General features: G+C 42.3%; 2 protein-coding genes across 2 annotated transcripts; both read left to right on the top strand.

Moving 5' to 3' along the window:
• Nucleotides 1-5034: 5034 nt before the first annotated feature.
• Nucleotides 5035-5970, top strand: LOC109556967 (olfactory receptor 10J4). The gene has a single exon (XM_019958328.2). It carries the CDS (start codon nucleotides 5035-5037, stop codon nucleotides 5968-5970), a length of 936 nt encoding a protein of 311 aa, XP_019813887.2.
• Nucleotides 5971-16252: 10282 nt separating this feature from the next.
• LOC109556683 (olfactory receptor 10J1) lies at nucleotides 16253-17209 on the top strand. The gene has a single exon (XM_019958128.2). It carries the CDS (start codon nucleotides 16280-16282, stop codon nucleotides 17207-17209), a length of 930 nt encoding a protein of 309 aa, XP_019813687.2. The 5' UTR covers nucleotides 16253-16279.
• Nucleotides 17210-20289: the final 3080 nt, after the last annotated feature.

Below are 20289 nucleotides of genomic sequence, written 5' to 3'. Positions count from 1 at the left end.
AAAGAACGCCGAGTGCCAAAGAATTGATGCTTTTGAACTATGGTGTTGAAGAAGACTCTTGAGAGTCCCATGGACTGCAAGGAGATCCAACCATACATCCTAAAGGAAATCAGTCCTGAATATTCATTGGAAGGACTGATGCTGAAGCTGAAACTCCAATACTTTGGCTACCTGATCGAAGAACCGGCTCCCTGGAAAATACACTGATGCTAGGAAAGATTGAAGGTGGGAGGAAAAGGGGACAACAGAAGATGAGTTGCTTGGATGGCATCACTGAGTCAATGGACATGAGTTTGAGTAAACTCCAAGAGTTGGTGATGGACAGGGAGGCCTGGTGTGCTGCAGTCCATGGGGTCGCAGAGTCGGACATGACTGACTGACTGCATTGAGCTGAACTGAACCAGACCCAGTCCCGTAGTATACATTTTAAGACGACAGGATTAGTCAGAAGGTTCTTAACAAGCAGAAACATGTCCTGGAGCACAATACATTGTGGTTATATAATCACTGATACAGAGTTTAAGGGAAAACATATCCTTGAGCAAGATGAGTTGTTTTGTTGTGTAATTATTAGCTTTGGGCTTTAAAAAAACAAATGTTTTATGTGCTTAAGACAAAGGAATGTAGAAAAAAAAATTTACCTTTTTCTCCTCCTAGAGAGCTCCTTCCTCGTCCTCCTATTCCTCCTCCTTGTCCCCCGTTTCTCCTCCTCCCTCCCTTCCCCCTACCCTTCCCCCAGGACCCCTGACTTCTTATCAACTTACCTAAGACTTAACTCTCTCAATGCCTTGCAGTCTGATGGGAAAAACCAGCAGGACTAGTGTGTAGAACAGATGTCATGTCTTTGTTCTGCTATGTTCCATGTACCTTGATGTGAGAATCACATAATGAGTATCTGTTGAAGGAATCACTGAATGAATGATTCACAGTTTCCAGAACTTTCAAACTGGAAGAGACATCAGAGTCAGATCCTTTGACCCTGAGGGTACAGAGACCTTAGCCTGAGTGGCCTATCTAATAAAGCTGCACCCTTAAACATGGTTGGGCTCCACAATGTCATAGACCCTTTCTACAATGATGTTCATGGAGTCAAGAGCTCCTCTTCCTCCTCCATCCACTGAGCAGAGCAAGACCATGGTCTAATGAGACAATCTGTTCCTATGGAAACCCTCAATCATCTATGTAGGGGAGCAAAACATGCCACCCCAAAATGTCTCTCTGGCATGCAGATTATTTTGAGCTGAAAACACTTAAGTCTCAAAAGACTCAGGAAGAATATTTGACCTTCCCCCAACTGCCTTAAAGAATGTAGATCAAGGACAGGTTCCAGGAAAGGAGCCATCACCATAGATAACTGTAGTATGAATCAGGCAGTAGACAGGGGGAACCTAGGAATGTCTGTTCATTAAAATTTCTTTCTGCATTCCATTGTCTTTGCAAGGCCCAGCACACATTGATTTACTAAACTTTTGCTTTTCTATGTGGATTGTCTTTCTCCCCTTTGAAGTCCCAAATCTCTACCTGCAGCATTCTTTTTTGTCTTTGGTTGAAGTTGGTATTTAAGGTGAGGTTTTTGGACATTTTGGCAAGTTACTCAGTTTTCCTGGGTTTCTCCTCATACATTTTTGTTGTTGTTTAGCTGCTCAGTCATGTCCAACTCAGTGGCAACCCCATGGACTGTAGCCAATAGGCTCCTCTGTTCATGGGATTCCCAGGCAAGAATACTGAAGTGGGTTGCCATTTCCTTCTTCAGGGAATTTTCCCCACCCAGGGATGAAACCCATCTGTCCTGCACTACAAGCAGATTCTTTACCATTGAGCCACTGGGGAACCCACTTCTTTTATATACACATGTCATTAAAACTTGTTTGATTTTCTCATGTTAATCTGTCTCACATCACTTTAATTCTTAGACCACTAGAAGAACCTGAAAGGACAATTTCTTCCTCCCTGACACCTACATACTATCTACATGAGCGGGTTGATGAGCCCCATTGTTAATGAGATCCCCAGACGTCACAGTGTTTGGATCTTGTGAATGTTACCTTGGGGACAGTCACTGTGACTTTGGGGAGAGGGACCCCAGAGTCCTGGGGCACAAGAGAATTGTCCTCTCTGACAGACTGCAATCCAGATGAAAGGAATAGGGCTGTGAGGAGACACAGGAGAGCTGATATAGCTTTCTATTTGTTACTCCCAGATCTGACCAATCAGAGAAAGGAATGAACAAACTGACCCTGGTGGACTCTGTATTTTTCTTTTAGTCCTCCCTTTCAGAAGATTCTCTGGGAGCCTTGTCTGCCACACACAGCAGGAATCCTGCCAGTCCTTGTTCTATCCTCACAAGTCTTACTCTCCTAGAAGACAGTGCTTCAGCCCTGCCTGTGAGATGTAAGTTACATCCCATGACTCAGTGAAGCATGATTCTCGTCTGGCTAGATGTAGCTTTATGACCCTTGCCTCATGGACTGTCACCTTCTTATTTTCTTTCCTAGGAATATTGTCAAGTGGAAAAATGAATGTATGGCTGTGTCACAACCCTTGGGAAATAAAGACCATTATAAATACTAAAAAGTCAGGCATGAAGTGTTGTTTGGGCATTAGTTATATAAAAATCTCAGAAGTTTCAAAAAACTTAGCTGAATCTCAACATATATGAATGAAGCATGGTAATTGGGGGCATCAAGTCCCATCTTCTCCCCTCAGCCCTCTATCACATTCCTGGCCTGTAGGGACTGAAGAAGAAAAATGGAACATCTGATTCTGGTTGAGCAAACCTAATTTTCCCCCTCTATTCTAGAAAAAATATATTCCCTGAACACAGAAGTCCCCACCTAGTCCTGCCCCAGATATCATACAGAGGCCAGGAAGGGAGAGTCAGTGAAAGGCTGGCTGGCTGGCTGAAATATTGGGTCCATGAGTGTAGGAGTTCAAGGCAGAGGTCCTGGACACAGGCACGCCTGTAGTATTGCTGCATTGGGAGTGGCTTTTCCATTCCAACCCAATGCAGATCCTCCTCTGATCCTTGGGATTATCTCCCCTCCTTGAATATTGTGTTTCCTCCCCCACTACCTCCTTATCCTCACGTCTCCAAAAGACAGAAAAACATCCTCTAATCTGCAAGCTGTGCCACAAGTATTAGCTAGATGGAGACCAACCACCTTCTTGAAGTCAGGCTTGGGAGAGGAGAAGGGAAGATAACACAATAACCTTTGAAATCTGTGCTCACCTTTCCCAACAGTTACCATTTATTGATGGCATGATCTACATTGGGGCCTCTGCCAAATGCCGTGTGGGCATCTTCCCATGTAATCCTTTATCAGTCCTCTGAGATAGTTATTAGTACTGTGTTCATCTTACAGGTGAATAAACTGAAGCCCAAGAGATGAAGAAATGTTTGTAAGGTCACATGTGAAGTAAGAGGAGCTGGCCTTACTTCTGAAAATAGACCAGCCCTATGCCCAACCCCATTGTGAATCTAGAGTTGGAGAGGAAGGGAAAGTGAGGATTGGACTTTTCAATTAATAGAGCTTGAAGAAATTCATGACAAAAATCATCCCCAAACACAAGAGAAAGAGAGTGAGAGAGAATGAGAGAGAGGGAAATGGGGGAGGGAGGAAGAAAGGGAGAATAAATATATGTGTGTTTAGGTGGGTCTCACATGCAAATAGAACCCAGAATCAGGCAGAGTGGGGTTGGGGAGAACAGATGAAGAGAGAGAAACAGAAATGTAATGTATTGTTTGCCTATTACGCATCAAGAACTGTGCTTGGCTACTTACATACAGTAATTCATGTAATCTCCATAGTAACACTATGAGTAGATATTATCCCCTCAATTTTATAGATGAGCCAATAGAGACAAATGAAATGAGCACACAAAAAATTAAGCATCCCTTGACTTACACTGGGGTTAAAGCTGGAGATTTCTATAAAGTTTAATATTTTGTTGTTTTCATCTGTTTACAGTTACTGGTACTTCAAACTCTTAATAAGTTTCAGTCTCTTTATTGTGTTTACAGACTAGACAATGGCAGCAGAAACTACAGATACATTCCACAAAGAAGAAAGGAGACTTGGGTATTAGAACAAATGGTATTTGGAGAACATAAAAAGAAAGCAGGGCTGAAAAGAAAAGAGTTAGCGCTAGATCACAGAACATCCTGGGTCCACACACTAGAATCTCAAATAAAAAAAGTAATAATTACTTTAAAAAAGAAAAGTAGTCTCTCTTCTCATGGCCTTATTCCAGTAGATGCTAAGTCATGTCTGATTCTTGCGACCCTGTGAACTATAGCCTGCCAGGCTCCTCTGTCCATGGGATTCTCCAGGCAAAAATACTGGAATGGGTTGCTATTTCCTTATCCAGAGGATCTTCCCCACCCAAGGATTGAACCTGGGTCTCCTGCATTGCAGGAAGATTCTTTACTGGCTTAGCTACAAGGGAAGTCTTGTAGACATTAGCTATTTTGAATTTAATTTGAACCATGAAAGCAAGTAGTGCTATGTATCTTTATTGTCCAAGCCCTTCTGACCAGAGTTGGAGCTGGCCTCTTACCTCTCAGAAGTATGACTTAAGTAGGTTTCTGTCCCTGGCTTGGATTCTCTCTGTATGCATACACCTTTACACTATGTCTCTAACATGTTTAGACCATTGCTGGTCTAAACAGATGACTCTGGATGGAGTTCCAGGGCTGTGTCTGCTCTGGTCTATCATTCAATCTATTTTTCTGGTCCATCTACCTACCTCTCCACCTTTCAACTTCTAACCAAGCTTTTTAGGTGTTTTCACTACTCCCTTTACATATCTTCTCTCTTCCATCCCTACTATATCTGCCTCCAATGCCAGGCCCCCAAGTATCCTAAGAGGTCTTCACAGACTTGGCCAGTGTCTGAATGCTGAGAGCTTCTGTAACCCAGAGCTACGCCCACTGTGAATCCCTGCTCGTGGCTGATGATGGCCCTGGACCAGTAAACTGTTTCCAGCCTGGATGTTCAACCATCTCACTTCATCTCTTTCAGACCCAGATTCTCAATGCCAAGACCTAATTTCACAGCTGTGGCAGAGTTTACCTTTGAAGGCTTTTCCATTTTTGGATGGCAGCCCAGACTCATCCTCTTTGTGGTCTTTTTGGTCTTGTACCTGTTGACCCTTGCCAGCAATGCTATCATCTTGACAGTCATCTGCCTCAACCATCAGCTTCACACACCGATGTACTTCTTCCTGAGTGTGCTGTCCATTTCTGAGACCTGTTACACAGTGGCCATCATCCCTCGAATGCTGTTCAGTCTCCTCAGCCCCCAACATGCTATCTCTATTCCAGACTGTGCCACTCAGCTCTTCTTCTATCTCACTTTTGGTGTCAACAACTGCTTCCTGCTCACAGCCATGGGGTATGACCGCTATGTGGCCATCTGCAACCCCCTACGATATTCAGTCATCATGGGCAAGAAGACTTGTATACAACTGGCAGGGGGATCCTGGAGCATTGGCTTGAGCACAGCCACCATTCAAGTATCCTCTGTGTTCAGCTTGCCTTTCTGTGATGCCAGTGTCATCTCCCACTTCTTTTGTGACATCCGGCCCCTAATGAAGCTTGCTTGTGCTGATATCACCATCAAAGAATTGATCACTTTGCTCATCAGTCTGTGCGTCCTTGTTCTGCCCATGGTCTTGATCTTTATCTCCTATGTCCTGATTGTCTGCACCATCCTCAAGATGGCATCTGCTGAGGGTAGGAAAAAGGCTTTTGCCACATGTGCCTCACACCTCACAGTAGTCATTGTCCACTATGGCTGTACCTCCTTCATCTACCTAAAACCCAAATCACAAAACTCCCTGCAGGACAGACTGATCTCTGTAACCTACACTGTCATTACCCCGCTCCTAAACCCCGTTGTATACAGCCTCAGAAACAAAGAGGTCAAGGATGCCTTGCTCAGAGCTTTGGGCAGGAAGTCCCTCTCTTAGGTGTTAGTCATTCTCAGTAACATTAAAATTTTAAATGTTTGATGAGGTGTGGCAGTGAGGGAGCTAATCAAATAAGAGATAGTATGAGGGCTCCAGGTACCTAATCTGGGAAGCATCTGGGAAATCAGAGGAATAGAGTGAAACAAGAAGGCAAAGATTAAAATGAAGGAATTGATGGATGGATTTTCCAAGACTGATAGATGGGTATACCATGCTTGATAGAAATTAGATAAGATAAAGCATATTCAGGTGCTGTACTATAATGTTAGACATTGCTTTTGTTACCCTTGGCATAAGGATTGTAAACCAGCAGTGTGGGTGGGAAGAAAATACGGTATCATAACAGAGGAATCTATATAATCTAAACCTGGCCTCAGCATGAAAATCAGGGACATGAAATAACAAGTTCTCCATTATTTACATGCAACACTTCCTATGCTATATTTTCCACTATAATTTCTTACAAAATCACTCCATTAATGATCTACCCTGTGCCTGTTACTACATATATAAACCCTAGAAAGCTATGTCAGACACAGACTCTGATGGCAAACTTACAAACTGGTTGAGAAGTGTAAATTTTGAGCAGCCGAAGCAACAACCATAAAAATGGCTTTCTGTATATCTGAAAATTGCAAAAGAAGAGCCCTCATCTTCATATCCATTCCCCTTTCTCCAAAGGGCCTGGGTCCTATAAAAAACCTTATCAATGCTCTGCCCAGGTCTCCTCTACTGGGCTGGCCCACCCATATCCAGCCTTGTGAATGCTGGAGTGCTGACACCTCATAGCTGCCCTCCTCTCTGAGGATTTGCCATTGGCTGAAAGGGAACTTTCTTAGATGTGACATATACCCCACACCCACCCCTTACAAGGGACGGTCTACAGCCAAGGCCTGGCTAAACAGAAGGTACAAAGGCCACTGACATAGTTTCAAGATGGGACCAACTTTAGAGTGTAATTGTAGAGTCCTCCACTGAATCAGGCTGAAGTTAGACTCAAGTGAGCCCGCAGCCTTGCTCAGCTCTCCCCTCATCCCACCCTGCGGCCCTCACCCCCTTTCCTCGGAGGATACTCCATAACCGATCACCTGCACCTGGGCCCTTGTTGCAGCCTCTGCTTCAGAGAACCCCCACCCGAACCAGGTGACACCCATATCATCACTCAGATGTCACTCTTTGAGTGTCTTCTCTGCATCTGTTGCAGTTAAAACAGTGCCCAGTACATAGTAACTACTCAATAACTATTAAAAGAATGAAGAAAGGGGGACTTCCCTGGTTGTCCAGTGATTGAGACTCTGTCCTCCCAAGGCAAGAGCACTAGTTCAATCCCTGGTTGGGGAACTAAGATCCCACATGCCATACAACATGGCCAGGAAAAAAAAGAACAGAAAGAAGAAAGGAAGGAAGGAAGAAATCTGTGGACAGCTAAAACACAATTAGCATCAGCAGACAGTCCTTCTCCCTTTTTTCTTTTTTTATTTCATTACTCCTAGGTCGTTCCACCCCCGCCACCCCCTGCCACATACACCTTGGTGATATCCCTTTTTGGTGAATGTATTGAATATCTCCTAAAGAGCAGGCATAAGTTTACTCACTTGACTCATTTAATCCTCACTGTAAATTTATAAGGTGTTTTATTAAACTTATTTTACAGACAAGAAAACTGAGACCTGAAAAGATTAAGTAAATTCCTTAAGGTCATATTGCTAGTATGTGGCAGAATCAAGATTTAAAAACAAGCAATTCACCCCAGAATTTATAGCTGCATTATGATCTCATGATGATTATTTGAACTGGCTTTCTCCTTTATAGTTGTTAAAGACTAGTAGAAGAAGGAGCTCCATACATTGTGGATTTATACACATCTCAAATCTTATTTGAATGTCCTTGGATCTTGGAAAATCAGTCTGGAAGTTCAGAGATCATGTATTATAGCATACTTTCTCCTCAGATATCTTGGTTATCCTTTCTCCACTTAGCACAGTTCCAAAGATGAAAGGACAAAAGGAAATCTCAAGTGGGTCAAAGTCCACTGGAGAAAACAGGTACCTGGACTATTAGATCATTAACCTCTGTACCCAACATCATACCCACATTTATTTTTGTTCCTGTTCCCCCCTTTCAAAATGCTGACAGCCTCAAGGAGAAGATGCTGAGAAAGTGCAAGATTGTAGATGGAGTACAGCCTTTTGGGCCAGAGCAGCATGCGCCCCAATCCTGGGTCCTATATTATAAGCATGTGTCCTAGGGATAGTCACTTAACCTCCCTGGCTTTTGTGTCCTATCTACACAGCGGGGCTGACAATTATCAACCACCCAAGGTTATTGTGAGGAGTCAAAATGGTTACAGACACATAATGTCTCCAGGTAGCAGGAAGTGGGATGGCTATTGGCTCTACAACCCAGCACCCCAATGCTGTTTTTTATCTCACTCTGAAGGGACAGTTTTAGCAGAAGTTTTAACAACAGAGTTGTCATTCATAGAATGAGTTCCCTCTTCCCAGGAGGTCCTGAGTTTGTAAATAGGCTTCCCCTCTAGTCTTTGATCCCATGTTACAGTAAAAGGCACTAACTATCCTCCAGGGTCTTCCAAGAGTTACTTCCTGGATACACCTGTCATGTCATAATAAACCACTCAGCTGCCTTTCTATGTCCCTACCCAGAGTCCCTTGACCTGTGCCCAACCCGCTGACGGGTCTGAACAAATACTCAGAGCATCAGTCTTTCTCACTTCTCTCCTTGGTGCCTCAGAGACATGGCAAGGAGTCTGAGAATTCATGTATGCAGTCAACCTTCATAAGTAGGATGTATAAATACTTACATAGACATGTGTGACTATTTTTAAATGTGCCATAAATTATTTGAAAGCACAAATTACTAAATTCGTAGTTCTCTTTTCAGGAACCTTTTTTTCTATCAATTGTTATAAGTAGTACAACTATTATTATCCAACCCTCATCAAGCTGGAGATATGAACTGTTGGAGCATTCACATCCAAAAAAATGGAGACAGGGATAGTCTGAAAGTATATATAAGTTGAGTGCTATGGATTGAACTGTGTCCCCCTACCACCAGCCCCATATTGTAGAGATTAAGCTCTTATGTGATGGGATTTGGAGACAGAGCCTGCCAGAAGTAGGTTTAGATGAGGTCAAGATGGTGAGTGGGGTCCTCCTGATGGGATTCAGCTCAGTTCAGTCAATTAGTCTTGTCTGACTCTTTGTAATCCCATGGGCTGCAACACACCAGGCTTCCCTGTCCATCACCAACTCCCAGAGCTTTATCAAACTCACGTCCATCGAATAGGTGATGCCATCCAACCATCTCATTCTCTGTTGTCTCCTTCTCCTCTTGCCTTCAATCTGGCTCTTTTCCAATGAGGCACTTCTTCGCATCAGGTGGTCAAAATATTGGAGCTTCAGCTTCAGCATCAGTCCTTCCAATGAATATTCAGGATTGATTTTTCCTTTAGGATTGACTGGTTTGATCTCCTTTCTGTCCAAGAGACTCTCAAGAGTCTTCTCCAGCACCATAATTTAAAACCATCAATTCCTTGGTGCTCGGCTTTCTTTATGTTCCAACTCTCACATCCATACATGTCTATTGGAAAAACCATAGCTTTCACTATACAGACCTTTGTCATTAATGTCTCTGCTTTTTAATATGCTGTCTAGGTTTGTCATAGATTTTTTCCCAAGGAGCAAGCGTCTTTTAATTTCATGGCTGCAGTCACCATCTGCAGTGATTTTGGAGCACAAGAAAATGAAGTCTGTCACTGTTTCCATTGTTTCCCCATCTACTTGTCATGAAGTGAAGTGATGGCATTAGGGTCCTTTAAGAAGAGATAAAGGGCTCTCTCTACCACTCTTTCTCCACCATGTGAGGACACAGAGAAAAGGCAGCCATCTGCAATCCAGAGAGAAAAGTCTTACCAAGGAATCAAATATTCTAGCACTTTGATCTTGGATTCCCAGGCTCCAGAAATGAGAAGTAAATGCCTGTCATTTAAGCCACATGGTCTGTGATATCTGTTATAGCAGCCCAAGCTAAGACACTCAGGCACAATGCTGACCTCAGTTAACCTTGTTGTGAGTCCTATTCGTGGCTCTGAAAGACTCCCATTGACAATCCTAAAACATCATTAGGAGGGCTTAGACCTGGGATCCTAAACTACTGTGAATGGCATGCATAAACTAGGACTACTTGAATATGGTCCCCAAATTAAGCAGTTTATAGCAGATCTTCTTGGCTGTTTCCCCAGTTTTGTTTCTATAGTCACCACACATTCATTTCCATTTAGCACCAAATAGGGAAACCTGGCGTGCTGCAGTCCATGGGGTCACAAAGAGTCAGACACGACTGACTGAACTGAACTGAACCAATAGACTTACTGTTGATGGAGTAATAGATTCCTCATAACTTATCCTCTGTAAAATGAAATAGTACTAATGACTTTATAGGGTCATTTGGAGGATTAAGTGAGACAAAAAAGTGTGAAAGTATTCAATAAATATTAGTTGACTCAGAAGCTGAAAACCTCTTTTTCCCCGGCACCACATTTTTATACCATCTACCAAGGGCCCCATCTCCAAAATCTTCCTGATTTGTCCCAAAGCAATGGCATCATAAAGCACTGGGCTATTTTGCTCAGTTCTACTCTTGCTGCTGAGATCCTATAGCCACCAATCATACCTAATGATAATTTAATATAAAGATCATTTATTTGATTTATCAGTTATTACAAAAAGCTATGCATATTATGAATAATCAGGGAACTGATGTGAATGAACCTGATGGGAGTAGTTTATATAATGATTCGTTCTTTCTTCTCCCTTGCTCCATACATTGATTCAGTTATAAGCCCTCTTGGTTTTCCTCATATGTCTGTCCTACCTCTCCCTCTCTTATGGGCCATTGTCAACCCATATAGATCAATCCCAATTATCTCTGGCCTGACCTGTTGTGTCAGCAACCACGCTGCTTCTTTTCACCAACCTCAAATCCATCTTTGTACTGCTTCCAAATCAATCTATAAAATTCCAGTGCTGAGTATCTTTTTTTTTTTACCAGCATGGAACAAAATCACCAGAGAAACAAGAAGAGGGTACAGGGTAGCTGATGAGGGCTGGTGGTCCTTTAGAGACAAGTTGCTAAGGACAGTGAAGCCCATGAACAGGAGGGATAAGTGAAATAATAATTTGAAAGGCCCTTAAAAGTGATGAAGTCTCTGTGTGTGTGTTCAGCTGTACCTACTCTTTGCGACTCCATGGACTATAGTCCACCAGGCTCCTCTGTCCATGAAATTTTCCAGGCAAGACTACTGAAGTGGGTTGCCATTTCCTACTCTGTGGGATTTTTCCAACCCAAGGATTGAACCCACAACTCCTGTGTCTGCTGCTTGGCAGGTGGCTTCTTTACCACTGTGCCACCTGGGAAGCCGATCTAAAATTTTTTGTATAGACTGGTCTTACTTTACCTACAACATATTTTTCTGTAATCAACCTGAGTCTAATCAAGAACCATCTTCTTCCTGTCCCACTTACTTGTGGCATTATTTCAGTCTACTTGTCTATCACTTATAACTGTATAATCATAAGGGATTTGATTTAGGTCATACCTGAATAGCCTAGTGGTTTTTCCTACTTTCTTCAATTTAAGCCTGAATTTTGCAATGAGGAGCTCATGATCTGAGCCACAGTCAGCTCCCAGTCTTGTTTTTGTTGACTGTATACAGCTTCTCCATCTTTGGTTTCAAAGAATATAATCAATCTGATTTTGGTGTTGACCATCTGATCATGTCCATGTGTAGAGTCTTCTCTTGTGTTGTTGGAAGAGGGTGTTTGCTATAACCAGTGTGCTCTCTTGGCAAAACTCTGTTAGCCTTTGCCCTGTTTCACTTTGTACTCTAAGGCCAAACTTGCCTGCTACTCCAGGCATCTCTTGACTTCCTAGTTTTGCATTCCAACCCCCTAAAATTAAAAGGACATCTTTTCTTGGTGTTAGTTCTAGAAGGTTTTGCAGGTCTGTAGAACTTCTCAGCTTCAGCTTCTTTGGCATTAGTGATTGGGGCATAGACTTAGATTACTGTGATGTTGAATGGTTTGCCTTGTTAACAAACTAAGATTATTCTTTTTGAGATTGTACCCAAGTACTGTATTTTGGACTCTTTTTGTTGACTATGAGGACTATTCCATTTAGTAATCTTTTAAGGGATTCTTGATGACAGTGGTATATATAATGGTCATCTGAATTAAATTCACCTTTCCCTGTCCATTTTAGTTCACTGATTCCTAAAATGTTGATGTTCACTCTTGCCATCTCCTACTTGACCACATCCAATTTACCTTGATTCATAGACCTAACATTCCAGATTCCTATGCAATATTGTTCTTTATAGCATTGAACTTTACTTTTACCACCAGATATATCACAACTGAGCATCATTTCTGCTTTGGCCTGGCCTCTTCATTCTTTCTGGAGCTATTTCTCCACTCTTTACCAAGCTGGGGGGCTCATCTTCTGGTGTCATATCTTTTTGCTCTTTCATACTGTTCATGGGGTTCTTGAAAGGAGTACATCAACAACGTATACTGCCACTCTGATTATTTAACTTACATGCAGAGTACATCATGGGAAATACCAGGTTGGATGAAGCACAAGCTTGAATAAGGATTACCAGGAAAAATATCAACAGTCTCAGATATGCAGTCTCTAATGGCAGAAAGCGAAGAAGAACTAAAGAGCCTCTTGACGAAGGTGAAAGAGAAGAGTGAAAAAGCTGGCTTAAAACTCAATATTCAAAAAACAAAGATCATGGCATCTGGTCCCATCACTTCATGGCAAATAGATGGGGAAGCCATGGAAACAGTGGCAGATTTTATCTTCTTGGGCTCCAAAACCACTGTGGATACTGACTGCAGCCATGAAATTAAAAGATACTTACTCTTTGGAAGAAAAGCTATGACAAATCTAGACAATGTATTAAGAAGCAGAAGCATCAGTTTGCCAGCAAAGGTTCATCTAGTCAAAGCTATGATTTTTCCAGTAGTCACGTATGGATGTGAGAGTTGGACCATAAAGAAGGCTGAGTACTGAAGAATTGATGCTTTTGAACTGTGGCGCTGGAGAAGACTCTTGAGAGTCCCTTGGACATAAAGGAGATCAAACCAGTTAATCCAAAAGGAAATTATCCCTGAATGTTCATTGGAAGGACTGATGCTGAAGCTTCAATCCTTTGGCTACCTGTTGCAAAGAACCGACTCATTGGAAAAGACCCTAATGTTGGCAAAGATTGAGAGCAGAATGAAAAGTGGGCAACAGAGGTTGAGATGGTTGGACAGCATTACCAACTCAATGGACATGAGTTTGAGCAAACTCTGGGAGATAGTGAAGGGCAGGGAAGCCTGGCATACTGCGGTCCATGGGATTGCAAAGAATCAGACATGACTTAGTGACTTTAGTGTAACTAAACAGTGAGCCCTTCAAAGGTTTATAAAGCATCTCATCCACTGCTGTTTGCCCAGCAATGAGCACAAGGTCCAGCATATGCTTAGTGCTCCAAGAATGAATGGACATAGATAATACCTCATTTTAAAGAAAGACAATGTTATAGAAGCAATAAACTAACTCATGGAAAGTCTTCAGTGAAAAGTAAATTCTGAGGCTGAAACTCGACAAACTAGTAGAAGTTTGCCAAATGGAGAGGAGGAGGTAATCTGAGTAATGAGAACAATGTTCAGAGGCTCATCTCTGTTTCCTAACCCCCAAGAGAGGATCCCTGGATCTAAAGACAATGTCTCCCAATTCTGAATGTCACAGGGGCAGAAAGACAGGCAGCATGAACTGTTCTCTGCAGAACCATGGCCATATTTGACTACTTTCATTCCAAAGAGAGAACCCTGGGTAGAAATCCTCCCTATAAAAAAAAGGGAGGGGAGTTAAAATTCATGAGATCCAAAGTAATATGGCTCCAAGCTTGAGCTGCCTAGATTTGTAAACTATGGATTTCCAAGGCACATATGTAAAAAAGCACAATGTACTTATTCATTATTTTATTATTAATACCACACTAACCAACTGTGTTAACTGGCCAATAATAATGTGCTTATTTGAACAAGTTACAGTGAACTAAATAAACCAGCTTCCTCTAATTCTGTTGCTCCTTGAAGCAAAAATTCTCCCCAGACTCCCCAAATGCCATCCCTAGGATTGGGTAAATGAGCCCTACACATAATGAGCCCCCCAGGAACCTACTGTCTGTATCCTCCCAGCCCCAGTGTGGTTCTGAGGATGTCTACAGGGAGTTACCTCCAGGAGCCCCACTGGCTGCTCCTGGGGGAACTCCTTCTTTGGCTTTGAAGACTTCTCCACACAGGGGCTGTCAAGGATGCCTGCAGCTCCCAAGCCCGACCACGTTCCTGCCAGTTTGTATTTACCTGCTACCCGCTCAACCTGTCACAGTTCTTTTTGGTTACCTTGCCCTTCCCTGACCTGCACCCTGAGGCCAAGAGAGTCAGACGCTTACATCTTCACTCCTCAGCCTCTTCGAGCTGAGCCCTCTTGTTGTGCCTCAGCTCTAGGCAGTTACAGGCAAGTGTTCTTTAGAAAAAGAACTGACTTGGGTGTTATTGCTCATGGACGACTTTAACTTATGGTGTATAACAGTTCTTGTTATAACTGGGGTAGGTCTTCATTAGCTTATGTTTGCTTGTCTTGCCCTTGATTTTTTTGGAAGAATTATAGGCTCCATAGGGTGGTGGATACTAATTAGGTTATAGCAGCCATTCATCCACCTCAAGACAGTTAGACTTCAGCCAGAATCAGATGACACTCTAGCCCTGGGTTTCTTGGGAGAAGCCCTATTGGTATTTGGAATAGGACAGTTCTTCCTTGAGTGGGATCATCACATGTACTGCAGGACATTTAGCACCACTAATTGCTAGCAGCATCCGTGACCATCATTAGAACAATCAAAAGCTCTAACACACACTTTTTATTTCATAGTAGAGGTGCCATACCACCCCTTGGCTGGACCACTGCCTAGTTTATGCCTAGAGGCCTCTCAGAAGATAACTGTCTTTAGCCATGTATTTTAAGTCAAATGAATTTCCCTATTGGGAAATATTTCCTGTTGCAACTTTACTCTCTTTTAGCATTCTTAATGTAAGTGATTAACAGCTGGTCTTCAATTTCTCTTAAGTAAGTTTTTATGAACTAGATGGAGGTCTCTATGTCTACTAAGCTTCCTCACTGATATGATTTACTTTATGCAAAAAGTCTTTTTCTGAATATGCATAAGGAAATCAGAATATAATTTAAATAGCCTACAGGAGCTTACTGTCTAAAGGAACCTAAATGTGAAATATTACATGAATTGGACTGAGCCCCATCTTTCAACAAAATGATGTATGTTTACTGTAACTCTGTTCTTTATATTCAGAGCCTGCTTTTACTTTAGATGAAGGACACATGAATTTGCTGCATCTTCCCTGGTACGATTGTTCACCCCTGCAGAGTAGGTGTATTCCTACTCACAAAGTTGTATTGGCTGTAAATTTGCCTTCTAGTTTAGGGAAAATGAAGATGTACCATGGTTTACAATATACGTGAGTCAGTGCTATGAAGTGTCAGCCAACTTCCATCATTCAGACAGCAGTGTTGATGGTGGCTGGCTAAGATTCACCTTTTCCTTCTTGAAAACAAGATGAACATTTCTGAATCTGCTTTGCTTTTATTTCCTAAAGGATGTGCAAGGGGATGATTCACAGCCCTGAAATAAAAGAACTTTCCAGTCAATCCCTAAACAAGTTGTTTTCAAGCATCAAATTCATGCATAATCCTGAGTCAGTGAGATACGCAGATGTAAAAGGTATAAAGCCACAGAGTGCACAGAGGGATGACAATAATCCAAACATGAAAATTTCAGAGGACAATATGCATTAATGGAGGAGAAGACATGCATTAGTCTTGAGGACAATTTACTTAAGAGGAGGAAGATAGGAAGAGCATTCCAGATGACAAGGATGAAGAGTACAGTGAAGTGGGAATGTACATGGTTATACAGTGCAGGGGAAAAACTTAGATGATTCTAGCATGCATAGGAAATTGTATTATAATGGATGGGCACAGAACAAAAATATTTTAAATGAAGATCAGTAAACCTAAAGATTAACTGTATTCCACTGCCACTGGAAAATGTATCCCCAGGTTAATAAAGGAGAACAAAGTTCAATTTCAGAAATGGATTAAATTGCTTTACTGAGATTATGTAACTTTTATTCTTCTACACTTCCAATCTAGTGGCCACTCAATGAAGAGCGAGAACCACACTCTCACCACTGAGTTTGTTTTACAAGGTTTCTCCAGCTTCCACGAGCACCAGCTCACTCTTTTTGTGATGTTTCTTGCACCGTACATCTTAACCCTAGCAGGTAATATAATTATCGTGATCATTATCCGAATCGATCATCATCTCCATACCCCCATGTACTTCTTCCTCAGCATGCTGTCCACTTCAGAGACTATATATACACTAGTTATCCTTCCAAGAATGCTGTCCAGCCTTGTGGGTATGAGCCAGTCCATTTCATTGGCAGGTTGTGCCACACAGATGTTCTTTTTTGTAACCTTTGGGATCACTAACTGCTTCCTGCTCACAGCGATGGGCTACGACCGCTATGTGGCCATTTGCCGTCCCTTGAGGTACACAGTTATCATGAACAGGAGGGTGTGCATCCAGCTGGTGTGGGGGGCCTGCAGCATCGGGCTGATTGTGGCCATGACACAGGTAACATCTGTATTCAGGTTACCCTTCTGTGCCACAAAGGTGGCCCACTTCTTCTGTGACATCCGGCCTGTGATGGAGCTCTCCTGCATTGACACGACTGTCAATGAGATACTGACTTTGATCATCAGTGTTTTCGTGCTCGTTGTGCCTATGGGTCTGGTCTTCATCTCTTACGTCCTCATCATCTCCACCATCCTTAAAATTGCCTCAGCTGAAGGTGGGAAGAAGGCCTTTGCCACCTGCGCCTCCCACCTCACTGTGGTCATTGTCCACTATGGCTGTGCCTCCATTGCCTACCTCAAGCCCAAGTCAGAGAACAGCAAGGATGAGGATCAGCTGATCTCAGTGACCTACACTGTCGTCACCCCACTACTGAACCCTGTGGTGTACACCCTGAGGAACAAAGAGGCCAAGGATGCTCTGCTCCGGGCCATTGGCAGGAAGCTTTCCTGACAGTCTGGGGACTGGTTTTCTGAGGCTCTTAGCACTCTAAGCAGGACTGTGAGGAGCTGAGCCCCATGTCCTTGGCTCCCGGAGACCTGCCCCTTGCGGAGGAGGAAAAGAGAGGAACTGAAGCAGCATCCAACTAGGAGTCTGGAAGCTTTAAATAAAGTCCCTGGGTGAAGTGCTGGCCCTATTTTTATGGATAATTAAACAAACAAGGATGGGATATGCCTGAAGAAGAGGTTGAAGAGTAGTGTGGGCCAAGGAGTTTTCACTGACCTCTTGGTTTCCTTGTGGCTCTCTGCTTAGTGAAGAGGGTCCTTTAGAAAAAAAACAGAATCAAGGACATACATTTTTCCCTATAATCCCTTCCTTCCTTCTTAAGAGCATGAGAATTTCTCAATCTGGACTCTCTGTTGGAATCTGTTTATACATGACATACCAAGTCATAAATCACTGTGTGGACAGGAAAAGTAGCCTCAGAATGAGGGAGAAAACAGATTTCCTCTCCCAGAAACTTAATTTATCCCAGTTTCTAGCAAAACTGTTTATTAAAGATGGTGACCACTGACAGTTTAATTAGAGATCCTAGCAATCTTGTCAGCCATGTTAACAGTCATTTGAGGGCACATCCCAAGATCCTCCCAGGTCAGTTCAGCCGCCATTAATCCAGAAAGCAAGTAATGGGCAATGTGGATGAACCAGGTGGTAGACTGGGTCTGGGGAAACAAAAATGAAAAGAAACCTTATTGCCTGGCTTCAAAAAACTCAAACTCTAGTGACAAAGGCAAACATTTAAAAATTCGGATTTGGAACTTCCCTAGTTTAACCACTTCCAATGGTTAAGACTTCACCTTCCAATGCAGGGAGTGCGGGTTTAACCCTGGTCAGGAAGCTAAGATCCCACATGCTGGGCAACCAAAAAACCAAAACATAAAACAGAAGTAATATTGTAACAAATTCAATAAAGACTTTAAAAACGGTCCACATCAAAAAGAAATCTTTAAAAAAATATATAGTTTCACTTCTACACATCAAGTGATGTATTGACAATTGAAGGGAAATAGGAGAGAGAGAAACAAAGAGAAACTTCATTGGAGATGTCAGAAATCTTCAGAGAGGAGATGATCTGTAATCTGGACTGGTCTTAAAACACTTACAAGAAGAGATTATCTGATGGGCAAGTTTTTATAGGAAAATAATTTCAAAGAGAAGTAATAATGTATTCACATGTATGAAAGTAAGAGGAATGTTCAGGAAATGAAAAGTGACTGTGTGCTGACAGTGGGGTACAAGAAAGGAAATGGAGAGATAAGACCAGAAGGGTGAGATGGAGTCAGCTTGTGAAGGACTTGCTGAAGGAATTCTAGCTTCAACTTTTAAACAGTCAGAATCACCTAAGACTCAGGAAAACTAGGATTCAGTTTATGAGGCATCTATGTGAATTTCTGCCATCCTTGTTGTCCTTACTTAGCTCCACCAAAACATCTAAGAAGTTGTATGAATCTATAGTCTCTAAGCCAAGAAAATAGTGGGGCAAAAGGAAATAAGGCTATAATATTTGGATGTCACACATAGAAATAATTATGCCCTTGTGATGAAGTCGAATCAGACAGTCATAGAGAGCAGGGGAGCAGAGGCTGACCAAGGAACTTCATGTAGATTTGGGGCTTGTGATTCAAATGAGTACCTGGTGAGGAGAAGAAGGGACTAGCTGTCAAGTCAGTGTCTAGGCTAGACTTCAGACATGGGGACATGATGGCCCCTGAACACAACTTGCACTAGAATTAAAGGGTAGACTCATTACTCAGAAGAGTCTTCAAAAGAAGGTACAGAGACCCAAACAGCACATGTGTCTGCTCTCCAGACCATAACAGAAATACCAGGCCCACTCTCAGGATCAATAGAAGCAATGGCAACTATCAAAGTATGCCTAAAGTTCTCTGAGTATATAAAATGGCTAAAAGAAATTAAGAGAAATTGTTAACTGGAAAATAAAAAAACTGAATGATGAAAAACAAAGTATTGCAGGCAAAAGGTTTGACAGTCTTTCAATAAGCATTCATGGAATCTTTACTATATGCCAGATGCTGGACTAGACAAGGAAAATATCAGAATAAACTGCACTATTCCTTGAACAAAGGAGCTTCTAGTCTTGCAGGGGAGATAGGATTGCACAGAACTCACCATAATGCAATGTGATAGAGAAATGGGCAAAGCATGTTTAATAATTAATAACAAAGACATAAGCCTTGGGATATTTTTTTGTGATCTATATAAAGCTAATCTCATCAAACCAAGAAAGAGTCCTGCATGCTGAGCTTCAGTGAAATAAATGTTTGTTACCTGGGCAATAGGGCTGTCTTGATCTATGTATAGGACCATCTCCTAGGGCTAAGGACTATGCAGCTGCTGACAGGCATCATTCAGAATAGCTTATCACTGTGGACTTCTAGAATATTTATCACCCAGGTTTTCCAGAAGCCTTGTTTGAACAGAATAGCTTCACAGTCACACACTATAGAATCAGATGTTTTCAACAGCCTTTTCTACAGCCCATTCAGGACCTAGCCACAGAACTTCTGAACTGCTAAACAGTTCCAGCCTCTCACTGAATATTTGGCTGGATTAAACAACCCAAGAAGAACCTTTCCTGTTCCTTAGGATTATTTTGGTTACTACTCATGCCCAGAATCATTTTATGGCAAGTAACTCTTCCATAATGTGGCAAAACGCTTTCCCGGAAATTATCTCACTAGGTCTTCAGAAGAGTCCTTGGAGGAAGGCAGGGATAAGGCTCCCAACTGTACAGATAATAAGGCTAAGACAGAAAAGTGATGAAGGCAGAATTGAATTTACACCACCTGGCTGGCATTTTCTGTTTACCTAGAGTATATGGTAAAGAAAATGCCTGTAATTCAGGAGACACAGGATTGATCCCTGGGTTGGGAAGATCCCCTGGAGAAGGAAACGGCAGCCCACTCCAGCATTCTTGCCTGGGTAATCCCATAGACAGAGGAGTCTGGCGGGTTTATAGTCCATGGGGTCGCAATGGGGACACGACTGAGCAACTAACACTCACACAGAGT

Source organism: Bos indicus, chromosome 3 (genome assembly GCF_029378745.1).
Source record: "Bos indicus isolate NIAB-ARS_2022 breed Sahiwal x Tharparkar chromosome 3, NIAB-ARS_B.indTharparkar_mat_pri_1.0, whole genome shotgun sequence".
Classification (NCBI taxonomy): domain Eukaryota; kingdom Metazoa; phylum Chordata; class Mammalia; order Artiodactyla; family Bovidae; genus Bos; species Bos indicus.
Note: the sequence above shows the minus strand (reverse complement) of the source record. Positions and strands in the feature narration are given on the sequence as shown.

Coding starts and splice junctions, on each gene's coding strand:
- LOC109556967 (XM_019958328.2), top strand. CDS start 5,035: ATGCCAAGACCTAATTTCACAGCTGTGGCAGAGTTTACCTTTGAAGGC.
- LOC109556683 (XM_019958128.2), top strand. CDS start 16,280: ATGAAGAGCGAGAACCACACTCTCACCACTGAGTTTGTTTTACAAGGT.